Source organism: Corylus avellana, chromosome 6 (genome assembly GCF_965113065.1).
Source record: "Corylus avellana chromosome 6, dhCorAvel1.hap1.2, whole genome shotgun sequence".
Lineage (NCBI taxonomy): Eukaryota > Viridiplantae > Streptophyta > Magnoliopsida > Fagales > Betulaceae > Corylus > Corylus avellana.
In genome coordinates, this window is record NC_142495.1 from 25,876,571 (window position 1) to 25,896,296 (window position 19,726).

Sequence of the window (19,726 nt, forward strand, 5' to 3'; positions counted from 1 at the left end):
TTGAGAAAATAAAATCATATTAATTTCAGAGAGGCGCTACTATACGGTCAAGTTAGAAAACCATTTTAGATTATTTCAATTTATAAAATAAACTTGGTTGTACCAAATTATATTTTAAACAACAAAAGCTTAGAAAATTGTCTGAAGCCAAAAAATTTCTCAAGCTTCACGTCTGTTGCCCAGACAACAACGCCGCCACCTGCAGAGACACTGCCCTGCCCAGCTCCACCAAGCCCACGCAAAAGCCAAGGAGGAGATGGGGTGGCCGGTCAGTCACCCTAGGCCATCTGAGGTGGCCGGCGAGCCACCCTAGTCATGGGTCTCACCTCAAAACCTGTCTGAAACTGTTGTGACTCGCCTCAAAATTTGATTCTAATGCCTCAAAACTCGTTATTTGATTCAAAACTAAAACTTAGAGGTGTAAAGTGAATCTTTTAAGGATTTTATCACCTTAAAGGTCGAAAACAAGAGCTCCGGTGTCGGAGAAACAGCTAGACCCGTGGGTCTGGCCATGACCCGCCCCATCGGTTAATTGGTTTTCAGTAGTGAGGAGGAGGTTAGATTGTTTTAATCATGTGTATTCAACTGCATTTTTTTAACATGTTGTAAGACTCTCTCGGCCTACCAACACCAACTAGCTACTGAAGGCTCACCAAGGCCCCGTCACCTCCCAAACTACTTCCCACGCCATGAGCCATTCGAGACATTGTCCTCAGATCCAATACGAGCCTGTCCGACCACGAAGGTCCAAAGGAAAGCTCATGGTGCTTTCACGCAATGTTATTATCAAACATTATCATGTTAACACTCAATTAGAAAATACAGGCACAATTTTTTATTTATTTTTAATACTTTCCAATAAAAAAATGACATATCAACATAAAACAACAAATCAAAGTTAAACCTAAACGCCATGTCTTAGTCTCTATTACTGACTATCATCCACAAAATTCTCTTATGCCTTTTTTTTTTGGGTTGTTAAAATATTTGATGAATTATGTTATATGTCATGTCAACGCCAATAAAATGAGAACACATGTCACTCTTAATTTAAAAAAAATATAAATATATTAAATTAAAAAACCTTCCGCTGCCTCAATTTTTTTTTTTTAAAAAAAAACTCACACTTTCTCTTGTGTTGCCGTTGCCGTTTAAGACAAGCACAATATCGTTTTTGGCTATGCCCAAATCAGATGAAAGGCTTGTATAACCATTTTTTTTTGGGTGAACCCACTCGCTAATCACGATAAAAGCAAGGGCAGTGTTAGTTCGACTTTGCCAACAACCTCCCGCTGCCTCATTAAAACAACTTCAATGCCTTGCTGGAGAGGAGCCGATCCTCTTTAATAAATGGGTAAAATTGTTATTTTACGTTTTATTGAACAATTTTGGCCCTACGTTGATCCTCTCCGGTCCATTTCAAATTCCTAATTTCTGTGGTGGCATTTATATAGTACGGAGTTGTATAATAAATGATATACACAGATTTGCGGTCCAGATCAGTCCTTGGACTGGGAGTCCAATGAAAACAAAGCACGGGATGGATAACCGTCACCTCCAAGGGGGTCAATAAGTAGTTCGACTCTGTGACTGTGAACCCAATACCGAGTGAGAATGGCGCACCCAGTGGCGGAGGCCAACGAGGAGAGCCCATTCGGCTCGCTGACGGCCGACCAGTTCTACGAGCGCCACAAGGTGACCCACGGTTCCGAGTACATCACCAACGCCAGGGGCCTCAAGCTCTTCACCCAGTGGTGGACACCGCTCCCCCCGACCCAGCCCATCGGAATCCTAGCCATCGTCCACGGCTTCACCGGCGAGTCCAGCTGGCTGATCCAGCTCACCGCCGTTTTCTTCGCCAAAGCCGGCTTCGCCACCTGCGCCATCGACCACCAGGGCCACGGCTTCTCCGACGGCCTCGTCGCTCACATCCCCGACATCAACCCCGTCGTCGACGACTGTATCTCCTTCTTTGACGCCTTCCGTGCTCGCCACGCGCCGTCCCTGCCCTCATTCTTGTATTCCGAGTCCCTCGGCGGCGCGATCGCGCTCCTCATCACGCTCCGCAAGGAACGCGTGGGGCGCGCTTGGGACGGCCTCATCCTCAACGGTGCAATGTGCGGGGTCAGTGCAAAGTTCAAACCGCCCTGGCCGCTGGAGCACTTCCTCTCCCTAGTCGCAGCATTAGTCCCCACGTGGCGCGTCGTGCCAACGCGGGGGTCCATACCGGAGGTCTCGTTCAAGGAGGAGCGGAAGAGGAAGCTGGCGTTGGCGAGCCCTCGGAGGACGGTGGCAAGACCACGCGCGGCCACGGCGCTTGAACTTCTGAGGATATGCAGCGAGCTGCAGGGGAGGTTCGAGGAGGTGGAGGTGCCTTTGCTGATCGTTCACGGTGGCGATGACATTATATGCGACCCGGCTTGCGTTGAGGAGCTGTATCGACGCGCCTCGAGTAAGGATAAGACGCTCAAGATCTACCCTGGTATGTGGCACCAGTTGATTGGCGAAACAGATGAGAATGTTGAGCTGGTTTTCGGGTACATGTTGGAATGGCTTAGGAACCGCTCCACACGCGCCGCAGGAGAGGGTGGCCCTAACCTTATAAAATAGTCGTCAGCGATGATGTTTTTAAGTTTGTATACATGGCAATATTAGCAACCAATGAGAGCTTGCCTTGTGGCTGCCAATTGCCAGTTTATGTAATATATCCGTTAATAAGTTATCTGCTTCTTTTTTTCATTCATAATGCTATTTTCCGCCCTCATTAGTCAAAATTTTATTGCACTAATTTGTTTTAAATCACTTTCCGAAATTAATGTATTTATTGTCTTCTAATATTATTCTGTTATCGATATATTTGGCACACAAATTCAGTGGACTAAGACATATAACTACATAGGCGTAAAGCCAATTTATTCATAGATTTGGAAAGATTCTCAGCGTATAAAGAAGGGGGAGATTTTGCTTGCCTATTTGGTATCCCACTGGCTTTACACCATGGCTGCTCATCTGTCTCATCACCATTTTAGCTCTCCATCAAGGCTGTTAGTTCTTGTGTTGGCTTAATTCAGTTTCAAAATGCAGATGCTACTGCTTATGGGCTCAAACACTGATATAGAATACTCAGAATCCAATCTCCACCATTCATAATGTAGATTCATGTGTTATGAACGTCCCTGCAAAATTTCAGCTCAATCGGACCACAAACGCCCATCGATCAGAGCTGTTGATTAAGACTGGACAGGCCGGGTCCGGACCGCAATTCCCCGGGTTCGGACCTCATTTCCAGAAACTAAAATCTTGCTCTGCAAAGCCGTGTCCGGACCGCCCATTAACATGTCCGGACACCCCGTAAGTTTTAGGCCCATAAACATGATTTTGAGTGGGTTAGGTCTAGGGTTTTGTCGGGAGTATATATACATCATTATAGAAGAGAGAAGCACGAATTTTTACCCCCAGAGAGTTCGTCGGAGGCTGTGCTAAGAGAGATCATATGTGGTGAGCGTTAAATTAAATCTCTTAGAGTTTTAGTTATTCCTTTGATAAATCTACGGTTGAGAAGTCTATCGGAAGAGTCCGGTAAAGGAGAATCACGTTGAAGAAGATTGTGAGCAAGGAGACGAGTTGTAGGCTTGTCGATCTTACAGAGCCAAGGTCTTGCAAAGGGTTGTAAGTGTTCCTATTGTCTGTAATCTCTGGATAATCTTTTGATAGTGATTTCTTGGGTTTGGCTGCCCCAGAGAGGTTTTACTTTTAGATCGGTTTCTAAAAGGTTTCCTCTTCGTAACCAAAATATCTGTGTCTGCCTCTTTATTGCTTTATATATTTTTGGTGATTGAATTGTTTATTGCTTCATAATATTAATTCCGCATAAATTGTGATAAACAAGTTTTTGGAGTCGGCATAGCGTTTTTCAAAGGCCACTTCTCAGATGAGTTGGGTGCTCAAATCATTGAAAACTGCCTTTATTAGCTTTCTTCTTTTTCTTTTTGAACTGCTTCTAGGGTTTCAAGATATGTCAATTTCGGGGCATATTTGATTGTTAAATGAGCCGCTTTGTCTACTAAGTATCATAACATTTTCTAAGTAATGTTGTAATCGGGACATATTCAATTACACCAGTACTAGAGTATAAAGCTAAATCATCTAAGTATACTTTTAAATAATGTAAAATTATATACACCTTACTTTACACTTCAAATGCGAAATGGATTCAGGCAATTAGCACGCAGTAACAATTCATTGGTCTTGGTGTCAATAAGCATAAGGAAGCAGAACTACCATAAAGGTTGAGAGATTTTGGCAACTTTAATTTCCTTTTTTTTTTTAAAAAAAAAAATCTTTATAAAAATGTTATTTTCTATATCCAAGCCCGTTAATGATGACTTTTTCACTCCTTAGATACTTAAATGATTTAGTTTTATACTCTACTACTCCTCATACTTGGAACCTTCTTTTAGTCTATCAATATTTCAGGTTGCAACTTTTATTTTGGTATCTACCCAGTATCCTTTGATGGGTTCCTTCTTCATGGGACGTCAAGATGGTGCTTCTCTTGGTTTCTTGGTTGGATCCGATCCAACAATCTTCAATGCTTATTTTTTTGTTGTGATTCTCCTCTTCGACTCCTGCAGTAGGTATTATGATGACAGTCTTGCTTCGGCTTTGTCTCTTCAAGCCACCAATTCTCGTAACCAATCTAATGAGTCGGTCTATTTATTTGGCCCATTCTCGATAACTTTAGAATATTTTTATACTGTTGTGGTTGTTTTGGGACTATTGCCAGGTGCGCATCCCTTTGTTTGTTAATTTTCCTTTTGTTGTACTCTTTTTCTTTTTCATATTGAATTTAAAAAATAAAATAAAATAAAATCTAAAATAGATCAGTTGTTTTTTTTTTTTTTGGGGGGGGTGGGGTTATGAAGAACAGGTCAATTAAACCATCCACTTTTAAAGGGACAGACGAGAAAAAAGAGATCACATGCCCATTATTTTCATTGACTTTCCAAAGTTGCCACATCATTGAAAAATTCTACCAAGCTCAACATTCTTTCTCTGCTTGCTCTGTTCATCCCAATGTTGTTTTCTTTTATTCCCATTTTCGTTCATACTATAACTCCATTGTTTTCTAGTCAAAAATGGACGAGCTTTTTGGTGGGATCGACGGTAGATGCAGGGTTTCTATAACAGATTCAACCATGATGTGGATTGTGCACCAAGCAATGGATAAAGCACACGAGAAAGTAAAATCCAAAGAAGGGGTTGTGGAGCGCTTGAATGAGATATCAAAGTTCTACGAGTTGGCTGTAATGCAGCTAGAAGGGTGTCTCAAGTTTGTGCAAGAGGAGACAGATAGCTGCATTCTTGAGAGCAATCATGAGGAAGTGCTCGCAGATTTGAAAGAATTCAGAGACCGCCTTCATGGGCGTCTTAGGGAATCCGAGCTGGCTATATCAGACAAAGACAGAGAGTTGACAGAGAGAGTAAAGAATGAAATGAAGCTTAGGCAAGCTTTGGAGCTGAAAGAAAGAGAGGTGGTTTCCTTGCGTGCTGATCTTGAGATTGAAAGGAAAAAGAGTGAGGGAATTGAGGAGTTTGTTGAAGACAGAGATATTGGTGAGTTTTGTGAGCTGAAGAACTCAGTGGATCAACAGGTGTGGAATATCAAACAAAAACTTGAGCCTGATAGTTATCAACTTATAGATGAGGAAAGAAGCAGAGGCATTGACAACAAAAGGATTGAACAGATGGGATTGGATATAGACATGTTGAAGGAAACTTTAGATATTGCTTTTGAAAAGATGCAGAGGGCTATTTTTTCGTCTGAGATGGGGCCCTTAGAGCAACAATGGAGATGGTCTGTAGAGAAAGATACCATATCTATATTTATTAAAGGCTTAATGAGTAGTATCCAAGATACCATCATGATTGATAAGGTTTCAGTTTCTTATGCAGTAAAAGATCAAGAGGAAGAACTGAAACAAGAAAAAGAAGATGCAAATTTGCAAACCATGATAATAGAGGAGGCCTATGTTACCCTTCTCAAAGGTTTTATGAAAGAATTTTTCATTGAATTATGTGATTATGATTTGGAGTGCCTGATAAGTGAGGGTATATATAAAGGGTTTTTCAGGGAAACGATTATACAGTGGAATGAGAACTTTGAAAGCAGCAAAATTGAAGCCCAGATCAGAGAAGAGATATATTCCTTTGTCTTTGGTGAGAGCATCAAAAGTATTGTTGACACTGCAAGTACTTCTGCATCAAGTCAAAGTCAAGAGTTCAAACTTCCAGATGATTTTCTCCATGACTTCCCAAATAGTATGGAGTTTTTCCAAGTTGCAGAAGGTCTAGGAAGGGAGGATGCTTGTATGCTTTTACTTAGGGAGATGGTGAAGCAATTGAAGATGGACATAGATGCTCATAATATGGAGAATCTGATCAGGGAAGATATATATCAGTATGTCATTGTTGAGGCAGCCAAAGATGCCTTTATCTTGCTTAGAGAAGCTGAGCCTGGAATCCAAGACTATATCACGGGAGACAAGTCATATAATGGTGATCAATCAAAGGAACAAACAGAAAACCTTAACCTTGTGGGCTTGAAAAGTGAAGAGATGGAAGAGCAGGAGATTCTTGAAGAGCAGAATATTGATGAGGAACATGCTTTCAGCTCAGTAAGTAACAAGCTAGAGAAGGCCTTGCACCAGCTGGTGAGGAGTAAGGTAATATTAGGGGAGTTTGGGGGTAGTTTAGGCATCACAGTTGGTGATTTAGAAAAGGTTCATGCACATGCTGGAGGCCATGAAGAGGGGGAATTAGATGAATCTGATTCTGTCTTCTCACCTCTCCCAGTATTACTGCAAGTGCTTGTGAATTTTGAGCGTGTAGTACACCAAAAATTAGGAATGAACATTTTGAGGTACTTCACTTATTCATGATTTATATCATTGTAAATGATCATTGCTTCATATATATATATATATATATATGGCAACTCTTCCAGAAATGGGTAGTGTAGCCTTTTGGTGTTAACGATTAATTATCTGAGCTGTTTCTGACCGCATCTTGGAGATCATATATAGTATACTTTTAAATTGCTTTCTAATATCTGTTTTTCATGTTGATTCTAGTATCTACACGATAGGTTACTGAGGTTGGGTTGTGTCAGGAAATGGGGTCTAAGTGAAACAATTATTTTATTTACCACAATAGCTTATTTCAAATAGGAGAGATCACAAAACTCCACTAGGGCCGGAGAATACCATAATTTCACAAATACTTTCTCGAATTCTTTTTTTTTTACAGCCAAATGGTCTTTAAATAGACTATAATGAATAACATAAAAAATGATAAGATTTCAAATATTCAGATAAACCCTAATTCTACTAAACCTGTCTCATCTTGATTTTATCCCTATTACTACGTACGTATGATGGGTCATTACGAGACAAATAGTTCGAAGCAGGGACGGAACAAACACCCCTTTATAAAACTTTTCCTTAAAATATATAAATAATTTGGCCTCTCGTTCATGCTTTGATCCCCCGATGAGAAATTTTGGTTCCGTCCCGGTTCAAAATTCATTATGCCATGCTTAAACCTTACTTGTGTTTCTTCTACTTCATTTCATACTGGTTTTCAAAGTATATATACCTTGAGGAGAATAAAACTTCTTTTAACACCTCTTTATAGGTTGGAAGAGGTGAAGTACAATTTAGATCCCCTTGTTGAGCTTGTTGCTTCGCTGAGAACTAAGGAATTGCTTTACAGGAAGGCATTTGTTAGGAGATGCCACAATCTGCACAAGTCTGAACTTGAGGTTCTGAAATACAATCATGTTCCTCACATTATGTGTAGCTAGCTAGAAACAATTAAGCATGCTCAGGACTCCTTCTTTGTTGGGATACATATATAGGTAGATTTGCTAGGTGATCAAGTGGATGTGCTTCTGGGTCTACTTGAGAAGATATACACAACTCTGCATCACCATTCACCAGCTTTGCAGCAGTACTTTGAGGTAATCGTTCACCTCTCGTTTCAATTAACTATTTTACGTGTTGAGATAAATGGTGTCGCCCTTAGTATGTTTTCTCTTTCAATTGTACAATTAATGTTTTTCAATCCGTAAAGAAAATGGCTTAATCATCATTGTGCTCACTGTTTTATGTGTTCTTTTCCCAGGTCTCAGACATTTTGAATCTGATTAAGAAAGAACTAACAGGAGGAGGTGTTCATAGACCCAATTATGAGTAAGATTAGACTTCCCATTACTTGGAATTTGGCAGATTATCTTTCTGAGCCATTTTTATTCTCAATCTCAAGTTTCTGTGTTGTTCCATCAATGGCAGGATACGAACTTTGGTCGGTCCATGAAATAATTCCACTCACTTGCAAACAGATCGATATAGGCGTATATACACAAGGGAAAGAAAGTATCTTTTCCATACGTAGCTAGCTTTATGTTTACGTTTTGATTTTTTAGTATTCTTTGGCCAATTGTTGCTAATATTGTTTATTTAATCACTCAGTAATTAATATTTTAATACTTTTCTGGCAATAAGCAATCCAACAGGTGCAGAAGCAGAGTTAAAATTTTGGTTCACAAGAAGCAAGATTAAAAGATAGAGTTAAACAAAAATTGATAAAACTATATTAAAAAAAATAACTGAGAAAATAAATAAATAAGTAATTCAACAAAACTTAATTAATTATTGTTTAAAACATATAAATTTAACTTATAATTTATTTTTTCATGCCTAGCGTTAAAATGTTTAGTTGTCCTCGATGAGTTTTCATATTTTGGAATCTCAAATCGCTGTATGATTTCTTTTTTGCTGGATTAAAGTAGTGCCATATTTTTTCAAATTATATTTGTGAAAAATTATGGTTATAGAGACCTATTCCTCCAATTTCTTTTTCAAATTCATCATCAAACATGTGAGACCTACAAAATCAATGATGGATTTGAAAGAAATATAGATTGTTGATGACAGTTTTTCGAGAGGTGATGTAGCACCAAGTCCGAGAGATGCTAAGCTGCAAAAGAGGAAAATAGGATAAAAGCTTGCCGATGAGGGATAGCTCCAATGCCTAAGTCAGTTGATGATTTGAGAGAAAGAGAGCAAGTTGGCAATAAATAGCTTGAGAGTGATTAACCTATCTGGTGTGAGCTTCTCTTTTATAGGCATTAATGAGCGGTTAGCATTCCCCGATTCTCGGCCCCACGTTCCCAAGAATCTACCTTGTGCAATATTGGGAAGGTTGATCATGGGATCGTGGAGTTGGTTGATGGCTCCGCCATGTTCATGGCCAACATGGGTGGCGCTCCTAGCTCGGACGTGCTTACACGTAGCTTGGTTTGGCTTTGCAAGCTAGGCCACATTCTTAATGAGCGTGGCTTATCTTCTTAGGATTGTGAGTTTCCCGTTTCACCCTTGGTGAGTTGATATATTTGGATAAGGGCCTTTTCATGATGGGCTTGCTTAAGGTAAATAACCTTCGAGGCTTATTAAGTATTTTGTGGCCGATCTTACCCAACATAGATGGAATGAAAAAATAGATCATTAGAGTGGTAATTAGGATTTTTTTTGCTTAAGCAATGATTTATTGTCAAATCTATCTCGACACGAGCTCGTTTAGAATTTAATTGGGGTTAAATAAAATCATTATTCTCTATAATCTCATGTAACTATAATTATATATTTCATACATATATAATCTCATGTAACATAACTATAATTATATCATGTGATTATATATATATCAACAATTAATTTAAAAAGGGCAATTTAAATATAAATTTTATATAGAAATTTTATTACTTAATATAAACTATATATTAATTAGTTAAGGTTTTTTGGTGAATCATGAGGTTATAATTGCTTTTGACACTTTGACAAATTTGTTGAGAATTCTGTCACATATAATATTTAAAATAAAGAAATATTATTTAATAAACTCTCATATTACTGATATACAACTATGGTGATGTGGCAGTGAAAATCAGCCATGATTTTTTCTTGTTATAAGCTTTTGTTGATCCAAAGGCTGACTTTCACTATGAGGTCATCAATCATAGTTGTAAGAGTTTACTAAATAGCTTTTCTCTTTAGAGTAATGTTAAAAATGTGCATAATTATTCTACAATATATATATATGTGTGTGTGTGTGTGTGTGTGTGTCCCCACAAGAGAAAAGAAGGAGATTCGAACTAGTGACTTCTGCTTCATTAGGCGTTTGAGCTACCTCTTGGGAACAATTATTCTACAATATTGATGTGATAGTCTCAATCAACCATTTGATATTTTTTTAACAAGAATTGATTCAATGGTTGGTTGGTCCTAACACGTCTGCATAATAAATTTACAAGATAGTTATACGATAAAAATTATAATTTCTAACATTTACACTAATATGCATAATAAGGGCCTCTTTTTGTGTTTTTTTTTTAGCGTTTTTTTTTTAAGGTGGGATAGGCAATCAGAGGTAAAAAGAATAAAGTAGATAAACTAGTTAAATCTTAGGCGGGCCATAGAGACGTTTGCCCCCTCTCTCGCCCCTATCGCCCACCTCGATCGGCCTATTGGCGTTGTCTATATGTTCTGGTTGTGTTGTGTGTGATGCCAATGGCTCAAATAGTTGGCGTGGCGCTAATGTCCTTTTCAGCTTCATACATAAAGCGTTGCCTGGTGGTAATGGTGAGACATGCTATTGGACCTCTTCCCGTCCAATTCTTGTGAACGGAAAAAAAACCCACAAATTCAATGATAAATTTATTGAAGGGAAAAAAGACCAATGAGAAGGAAAAGAATTATTGGTACACGGCGGACAGGCCGGCAGCCTTGCTGTTTCGGAGTCGTTAAACAGTGTAAACCGGCCATCAAGAGCCTCCAAGAGTCGCAATTAATACTAAAAAGAGAAAGGTTAACATTTGGCAACCTCCCACCTCAATTTCTCCCATTTGATTGGCGCATTCAAACAAATATCCTATTGGCATCTCCGCTGTCATCTTTAGCCTTACCTGATTCTCCCAGGAATGTGTATATATAATAATAGTATATAGCACCTCTATTCTCGTCAACTTTTCTTCATTTCTTCTTACGTGCTCTCATGGCAGGACTGCTTACACTTTGTTTCATTTCTATTCTACTACTGTTTCTCTTCCCACACCTTAACATCAATTCCAGCGCCCAACTTGTCCCGTCACCGAGTCCGAATGCTCCGCCAAATACTACTTCTCCTCCGCCACTTCCACCACTACCACCACCCAGTCAATCGCCACCAGGGGCTCTGCCGCCAGGGAGTACTCCCCCGCCTCCACCACCATCCAATCATCAAGAGGCTCCGCCACCATTATCCCAAGCAAAATTTTCTTCTCGGGGACGGAGTGCCGGACAGAAGGCGGGAATAGCGATTGGAGTGTTGCTTGGGGTAGGAGCCTTGGTGTTGGGAGGGCTGGTGTACAAGAAACGGCGCTCTAATATAAGAAGGAGCCAGTTTGGAAGGGCAGCCAGGACACCGGTTCTTTAAGGTTGCAGGGATTCTGGCTTGTTTTCAAATGTTTTGGCCATTTATACTTTTTTTTTTTTTTTTTTTTTATTATTTTTTAATATTGTTAGAATATATTTTCCATATATTCTAACAAATATCTAGAAGTGAACTTTGATATTTTAAGATCCTTGAATATAATTTCTTGATGGTAATACAAATTTAAAAACTCCAATGTGAATTTGGGAGATTAGAGAAATCATCTCACTTTAAATTACTAGGAGTTTAGAGGCATCATCCAAACATCATGCTTTTTCTCTTTCACTTCAAGCTAGCCATGGCTAACCAGCCTAACCAGGTACCTTGTCCACCTGATTCAATCCCTAGCAATCTTTATATTTGAACTTATACATTTGGTATAAAAGATGTGCAAATTCACCTTTAAATTTGTTTCAATAATAAATTTGCAAAAGAGATTGATAGAGACGGGCAAAAGATAAATGTATAACACCTCTCAATCATTATTTATTTATAATTCTCAAAGTGTTACACACAAAGAATTAAGTCCATTTCAAACAGATATTTCATTGTATATGAGTAAGGTTGAAAATTATTTTTTTTATTTTATAAATATTTTATAATGTTGACCTGATAGTTTCAACTAATTCTTAAATTAGAAAAATAATTTTAAAAATTAATTGGGACAATTATATCAACATTGTAGAATAATTTCTATCCTTACTCATTTAAAATTATTTTGAGTCTACAGTGGCCAGTGACTTGAATTCGTTTGATAACACCCTTGTTACCAAAATCATTTCTCCTAATCTTTCAATATTTTTCATGTATATTCAACTAAAGTGGCATACTCAATCCACTCTTAAACTGATATTAGACTCTAAAACAAATATATATATATATATAACTTTCAATTACCATAATGTCCCAACCGAGTCCCAGTGGTTACCTAATTAGGTCTCGCGAATCCTGACAATGGTTCGATTGGGTCTCGGTAAAGTCCCGACGGTGGCTCAGCCAGGTCCCGGCGAGTCTCGACGGTGGCATAGTACTGTCCTAGCGGGGTCCTAGCAATGTCGTGGTTGGGATTGTTGATTTAACAATGAAATATTCGAACTCAAAAAATAGTTTACGATTTTCAAAAATAGAAACAATTTCTTATAAATTAAAGAAGCTTTTTCGATCAAACCGAAAATAATTTTTGTTGACTATTATTAATTTATTTTCCATGCACTAAATACTTGAAAAATACATTAAAAAATATATTTTTACGCCAAAACAAATGGAACCTTAATTTTTTCCCCTAAGTTTTAAAACATGACAAAACTAGCATCTCAGATTTTGGAAAAGATCAAATCATCACCTCCAGTTTGAAAAATTAAATGGGACGAATCACCCCCATAGAATTTTTCAAACTGACGATGGTGATTCGGTCTTTTCCAAAATTTAAGGAGCTAGTTTTGTCGTGTTTTAAAATCTATAAAAAAAAAAAAATCTGAAAGTAAAAAAGTTATTAACCCAAAGAAAATGGAAAATAGCATTTCCACCAACTAAAAGGATATATTTTTCGCCTTCACATCCTTCAACAGCGCCACTAAAGTGGTACAGGAAAAGATCAGTAAATATGGAATTTGGGAATGCAAAACACGAGGTTCTCTAGTTTACGTTGTAGTACGTTTACCATCTCAGTACTTTTGCATCTTGGCCAACCATCGTTTCTCAAGGTATGTCTGTCTCCCGCTCTCTCTATGAATCTATGATGCCTGTTACAACGTTGTCCCTTGTTCCTTGCACTCTCTCTCTAACTCTGGGCATATCACTGTGACTGTGCTTGCCTTTGTCTCTTAGATCTTTGATTAATGGTTGACAAGTTTGTTTGTTTTTTTTCGATCCCATGATCTGAATTTTCAGTTGTTGAATCTAAGATAATGTAAATTAAGGAATATGTTCCTGCTGATCAAACACTAAATGGGTTTTTGAGAAAGAAAAAAAAAAGTGACTTTTATCATTTTTGTTCGAGAAAAACTAAATGGGTATTGTTAGATTATCTTTAGTAAAGTTTGGACCCAGATTTGATGGTTTTGTTGTCTATGTGGTGTGCAAGATAATATTTTTTTGTAAAATGTGTTATGTTAAAACTGGGCTCTTTGTAGATGATCATATGAGTTGGTGTTTAAGATGGTCTGTTAGATTGGTGTAACGATTGTTTGATTAGATTCAAGTTCCACAAGATGTAGCCATCAGAATTTGCAGACTTGATCTTGCTTTTGAAAAGCTTGTGGATAGCTTTAACTTCTGGAATGGTTAAACTTTGAATCCCTCTCGATCGGGAACTATTTGAAGCTGTTAGTATTGATTTAGTGTTTAGTGGCCTCACTAGTCTTGTCAGGCCATTCCGATTCCAATTGATGTAGTTTATTTTTTTCCTCTATATATTGAATGAATACTTTCAAGTTCAATGGCTTGCAAGCATTTTGATAATTTCCTGCTGCTTTTGTATCTGTTCTGTTTTTGTTTTTGGGTGTCTTATTTTTCTGGTTAGGGAGAGAACTTTTTGATTCTTTGAAGATGGTGATTCACTAGTTATGCTGGTTCTGACTTTTACAGAATCTCGATTGATTCACTGGGCCTAAAGTATTTAATTATCTTTGGATAGTTTGTTATCTCATGTAATTTCTTAGCAATAGGTCCAGCATGCAGTGGTTCATGCTCTAGGATGCTAGAGTCCAGGTGATCCATCTTAGAAATTGTTTACACCTTTTAGGGAAATCTGCTATACTGTAGCCATGCATAAAACTAGAAAAGGGGGTGGGGGTAATGTTTATGGAGCTGACACCAATGTCTGTTTACAGTGATGAGATCATGCTTGCTTGTAATCATGTGGTTTTTGCATTTTGACAATAATCCAAACATGTTCTTAAAAGAATATGAGGCACCAAGAGTCGGCCCTGATTTTTGAACTTGATGACCCTATCTATAATCCCGTGGAAGCATCTTGTTATTGTATTCTCAATGAATTTTAATTGCATAATCCTATCTATATTTCAGTTCAGCTGCATTGGCAGCTCTGGTATGGAATCTAACAGGGGGCAGAATGGAATTCAACTACTGCTGGGAGCTGAACAAGAGGCTCAGCACATTGTCAATGCTGCCAGAAATGGTAACTAACGTTTCCTTTTCTATATGAAATAATAATATGCTTGCACTTGTATGCTTACTGACATGTTCTAGATATGCGATGGGAGAGAGTGGGTAGATTGGGCCTCTGAGAGAAAGGTGAGGCAGTGATGGTGATCACCTGGCTCTAACTGAGTTCAAACTGGGAGTTTGTGAGTGGGCAGGATATTCCAAAGTATCTGAGAACTGAGCCTTGGAATAATATCCTCCCAACATGTTGAGGCAATGAGTCTTTTCGAATATTAATTTTTGCATGAGCAAGATTTCTTCTAGAGTTAGATTGGAAAATAGTCTCATGCATTAGATTGTCAATTCTTTGAAGCCATGTTTTGGCATTAGAGTAAGATATGATATCATGATCTCGTGGGAATTCACACAAATGTGAACAATGCAATGCAACCTTCTCCTTAAGTAGTTGAGATTGACCATATAAATCCTTTTTCCCAAACTAGCATTATTTGGCGGCATATTCCTGTAAATTCATAGACAATAATGTTAAATTTTAAATCTTTTGTGCTGAAACCTAAGTTTTGGACTGAACAGATGATGTGTGTCTATTTGTGTGTGCGGGTTTAGTGCTGGATGCATGCACTGATTATACTCCCTTCCTTTCTGTTTCTCCAGATAAATTGGCCAGATTAAAACAGGCCAAAGAAGAAGCTGAGAAGGAGATTGCTGAGTTTCGTGCTCAGATAGAACTTGAGTTTCAGAGAAAGGTTTCGGAGGTAAGTATTTGATGATTGTTGAATTTCCATAAATGGATATGCCTTTGACCAATGTATAACCCCTCCTCCCTCTGCATCTCATCCAAAGTGGTAAATTAAAATCTACATTTGTCTGCGTTATGCGTACGATGCGCGGATGAACTTTAGAATTTCTAACGCATCTATGATCTGTTTTTAGTGATATCAATGTGGTAATTGAAATTTGTTCATGTACATCAAACAGAGCAGTGGGGATGCAGGTGCTAATGTGAAGCGACTTGAGCAAGAGACAGTGGCAAAGATCCGTCACCTAAAGACACAGGCTGCAAGAATATCATATGATGTCATACAGATGCTTCTAAAGCATGTGACCACTGTGAAGAACTAAATTCCTGAAAAAGCTTGGCAGTTGCTTGGATATTCTCTATTTTGCTTCTACTTCACCGTAGAAGTTGGAAATTCTTCTGGTGGCAGTGACATTGTTTGTATTTATGGCTCCCATATTAGTTAATTTTGTTCCTTTTATAAAATAAATGATTCACTTTGTGCTATTTGATATCAATGCTCAATGCTTGAGTATCATTTTTAAAATTCATAGACTATAATGTTGAAGAATGGATACAACTGGCAAGGAATGTGATGCTTTTTCTTGAGGAAGCAGAATTAATGGTGCTTTAGGCAGGAAAAGTTTTGCACCATTTTCCAAAAGTTGATCTCTCTAGGAGCGGAATAATAGGATATCCTGCAGAATTTGCTCTACCACTATACCACATGCAAATAGTCCTACTCCAAGGAGTAAAGGCCTTGCTTTTGAAAATGCCTTTTGTTCTGTATCCTCAGCTTCTTTGTTAAGCATCATCCATGCCATAGCTGGTGGAAGAACTCTGTTGGGTTTTGAATTGCCAAATTCAGTGACAAAATACATTCATCTGCAATCCCGTCAGCAGTGCATACACGAGGTGTTGTGTCAAGAGAAGACCTAGAAGATGTGGTTAAGCTTAACCAATCATAATAGAAGACCTATATGATATGGTTAAGTTTAATCAAATCGGAATTCTTTAATTAGAGTTAAAATAGGATTTGATTAAATTTCGTATCCTGCACATGTATCAGTATTCGGACCATAACTTTCGGCTCAAGAATCGGATTGAGGTGAAACCAGCGACATTGGAAAGCTAACACAAAATTCTACAAATCTTTGTGAAATAAGATTTTCAAAATTCGAAAGTTAGCTATGCCAAAATCGTCTCGCAAGATAAGGAAGAAAATTTGGATGAATCCTATTCCAACTAGAACTAGTTTTTCTTCCCATTTCAACTAGTACTAGGTTTTCTTGTAGTCTATATATAGAGAGCTGTTATGCACGAAATTGTAAGGAATTCCACATAAGAATTCCATGTGCTAAGAGAGCGTTTAAGATATTGAGTGTTAGGGTTAGTCTCTCTTAGAGTTAAAGGTTGTGTCTTCATCACAGATCATATACAACCGAAGTCTACCGGAGTTCCGGTAAAGGAGATCAAGTAGAAGGATTGTGCCAGATGTTCTGGAAATGGCTACTGCGGTAGAAGTCAAGTGGGTCGCTTGTCTTATGCAAGGGAGTGTCAATTGCAAAGGTTTTGTAAGTGTGAACTTCTTGTAATCCTTATTCTTTTATAGTTGATTGATTTCCTGGGTTTGGCTGCCCCGGAGAGGTTTTACATTTAGAGAGTTCTCTAAATGGTTTCCTCTTCGTAACCAAATATCTGTGTTCTTGATTGTTCATTACTTATCTGTGTTTGGTTGAATATTAACTGTTAGGTTAGATCTTATTCCGCATAATCACCTAAACATTTGAATAGGTGTCTTTTGGAGTCGTTTTTAGAATTTTCAATTGGTATCAGAGCGGGTTCACTTTGTTTGGATTAAATTCCTAAGTGAGATCCTTGACTCCTTTGCTATGAATACTCCTCAATCCCTTAGCATGGATTCTGATGAGGAGATTGACCTTCAGATGGCCTATAACAAGCTCTTTAAGAAATTTGTTAAATTAACTCATCATCATCAAATTTCCCTTAAAAAGCTTAATGATGTTGAGCATGAGAAAGAGTCTTTGGTTATTAATTTGTCTAAATCACATGCCTTAATTGACTCTTTGAAATCTGAAAATACTATGCTTATTGATAAATTGGGTGCCTCTACTTCACATGCTTCTAATTCTGAAAGAAAAACTTTGTTTGTTAAGCATGTGAAAGTTGAAGAAGTCAAAGCCAATATAGCTTGCTTGGATAAGGGCAAAACTTCTTGTATGAATACTTGTGTGAAGCCCGAATTCAAGGCTCTTTCAAGGAAACAAACTCATGCAAAGTTTGTTCCTACATGCCACCATTGTGGGATTATTGGACATATTAGACCAAATTGTTCTAAGTTGAAATCCCAAAGACCTTGGAATAAAAAGGCTGCTCCTAAGAAAGAAAAAGGTGGTGTAGAGTCATGTTTGTCTAGATCTAAGTATATGTATATCCCTCCTCATATGAGACAAGCTTCTCCGAAATTTGTCCCTACCTGCCATCATTGTGGCAAAGTTGGTCATATTCGACCTAACTGTTTCAAGTTGAGACCTCGTGGGCATAAGAGTGAGAATTCATATTCTAGAAAAGGTTTTGAGGGGCTATGCATAATGATGAAGGGAGTGTTATCTAGGTTAGATGAGTTTGACAAGAGTCACAAATCTGTACCTAGGGTTAAGAAGGTTTGGGTTAGGAAGGTCAATACCATTCACCCTTTGAGGGGGAGTGGTGGTGAACTCACCTAGAGTAAGGTGGTCCATAACATGCCTAGGATTGGTTGTCTTGCATATTTCTTCATATCCTAGAGCATGTAGCATTCATTGCATTTTTTTTTTTTTTTTTTTTTTTTAATTTCAGTTTTGCATATATATGCATTGCGTTAATTTTGTGCATTTTATTTTAAAAAATTCCAAAAGACAAAAATATATTTTTTAGGTTGTCTCCTTATTTTTGTCATATGCACCTTGATAGTCCATAAATTTCTCATGTATACTTCATGGATCCAATTCCTTATATCTCAAAATGTGCTTACTATGGGATGAATATTTATTAATGGACTAATTTTTTTTGGCCTAAGCTTATGCTTCTATGGTACATTTTACCTATGCTTGAACTCTTGTGCACATTTATGCTTAAATTGAGTATGAATTTGGCCTTAAGGGTGAGTTATGTTAGGCAACCATATGAGAAAGATTGACTAGTTGTGTCTATCAAATTGACCAAATGCTAGTTGAACCTAGGACCTAAAAATTCCAGCATTCCTCTAATTTGGTTTAAGCACTAAATGATTAAAGACACATTCTCAAAGAGAAAAATAGTGAAACAAGAAAACAAATGAACATATTCCAAAAGGAATCTATTTCACTATATCTTATTTGTGCTCAACTTGTCCCTATAGAAATAGTCGTGACCATATTCATTGTGGAAAGAGACGGTCACTACCGGACAATGTTTGAGTATGTGCTATTACTACATGGGAAGTGTATTGGATGAGGGTGACACGGCCCTAGCAAGGTTTGACTTTTGTTTAGATATACATGTCAATCTTTCCATGAGGTAATTTACGTTTTTGCTTGCTGGCCTATCCCCTCACCTTGTAAGTTCTTAAACTTACTTGATGGTTAGCTTTCACACACAACACACAAGCATGGGTCAAGTGGAACATGTTGCTTTGCTTGTGTTGAAGAAACTTTTGTTTCATATTTTTTTTATTCTCATGTATATTTTGGACATTTTGAGATATTACCGGATAATCATTGCTTAATACATGAGTCTTTTATGTTTTATCATGTGAGTGTATTTGACATAACGAGTCTTATATTGAGGGGGAGAAAAAAAAAAAAAAAAATTCTGACTTTTTTTTATGTCATTCACTGAGGGGGAGAATTTTTTTATCAGCTCTTGCATTTCACTCATTATGCATTCATAGTTTTGATTTTGTTTATGTTTCTCTGACTTTCCTTGGGCTTATTGGTATTTTACTGCCCTTTGTCCATTCATGACAAAAAGGGGGAGAGAAAGTTTTAGAGAGTGCAGATTGGGAATAGATAGAACACCATAGATGATTTTGATTTTGATTTTGATATACTTGTTGCATCTATGAATGATATTTGTTTTGTGTTTTAACTGATTTGGTGAGCTATTCATGATTATATTCTATTCAAATCTGTTATAATATTGGTACATTGGGTATTTCTATTCCACATACGTTTAATATGTTTTGTGAGTGTTTCAGGAAACATGAGTTATCTATTCAGATATAACTTGTAAATTTTGTCACAGAATGTCAAA

At 37.7% G+C, this 19,726-nt stretch overlaps 3 protein-coding genes across 3 annotated transcripts; all 3 read left to right on the plus strand.

Moving 5' to 3' along the window:
• Positions 1 to 1,532: 1,532 nt before the first annotated feature.
• LOC132187140 (caffeoylshikimate esterase) lies at positions 1,533 to 2,739 on the plus strand. Its single transcript, XM_059601337.2, has one exon. The coding sequence runs from the start codon at positions 1,615 to 1,617 to the stop codon at positions 2,608 to 2,610; it is 996 nt and encodes a 331-aa protein (XP_059457320.2). The 5' UTR covers positions 1,533 to 1,614; the 3' UTR covers positions 2,611 to 2,739.
• A 2,399-nt stretch (positions 2,740 to 5,138) lies between these two features.
• LOC132188060 (WPP domain associated protein) lies at positions 5,139 to 11,483 on the plus strand. Its single transcript, XM_059602471.2, has 6 exons — positions 5,139 to 6,922; positions 7,696 to 7,822; positions 7,919 to 8,020; positions 8,185 to 8,252; positions 8,352 to 8,364; positions 11,190 to 11,483. Exons 1-6 carry the CDS (start codon positions 5,139 to 5,141, stop codon positions 11,481 to 11,483), a joined length of 2,388 nt encoding a protein of 795 aa, XP_059458454.2.
• Positions 11,484 to 13,076: 1,593 nt separating this feature from the next.
• LOC132186142 (V-type proton ATPase subunit G 2) lies at positions 13,077 to 15,933 on the plus strand. Its single transcript, XM_088517799.1, has 4 exons — positions 13,077 to 13,232; positions 14,557 to 14,668; positions 15,310 to 15,410; positions 15,634 to 15,933. Exons 1-4 carry the CDS (start codon positions 13,146 to 13,148, stop codon positions 15,775 to 15,777), a joined length of 444 nt encoding a protein of 147 aa, XP_088373925.1. The 5' UTR covers positions 13,077 to 13,145; the 3' UTR covers positions 15,778 to 15,933.
• Positions 15,934 to 19,726: the final 3,793 nt, after the last annotated feature.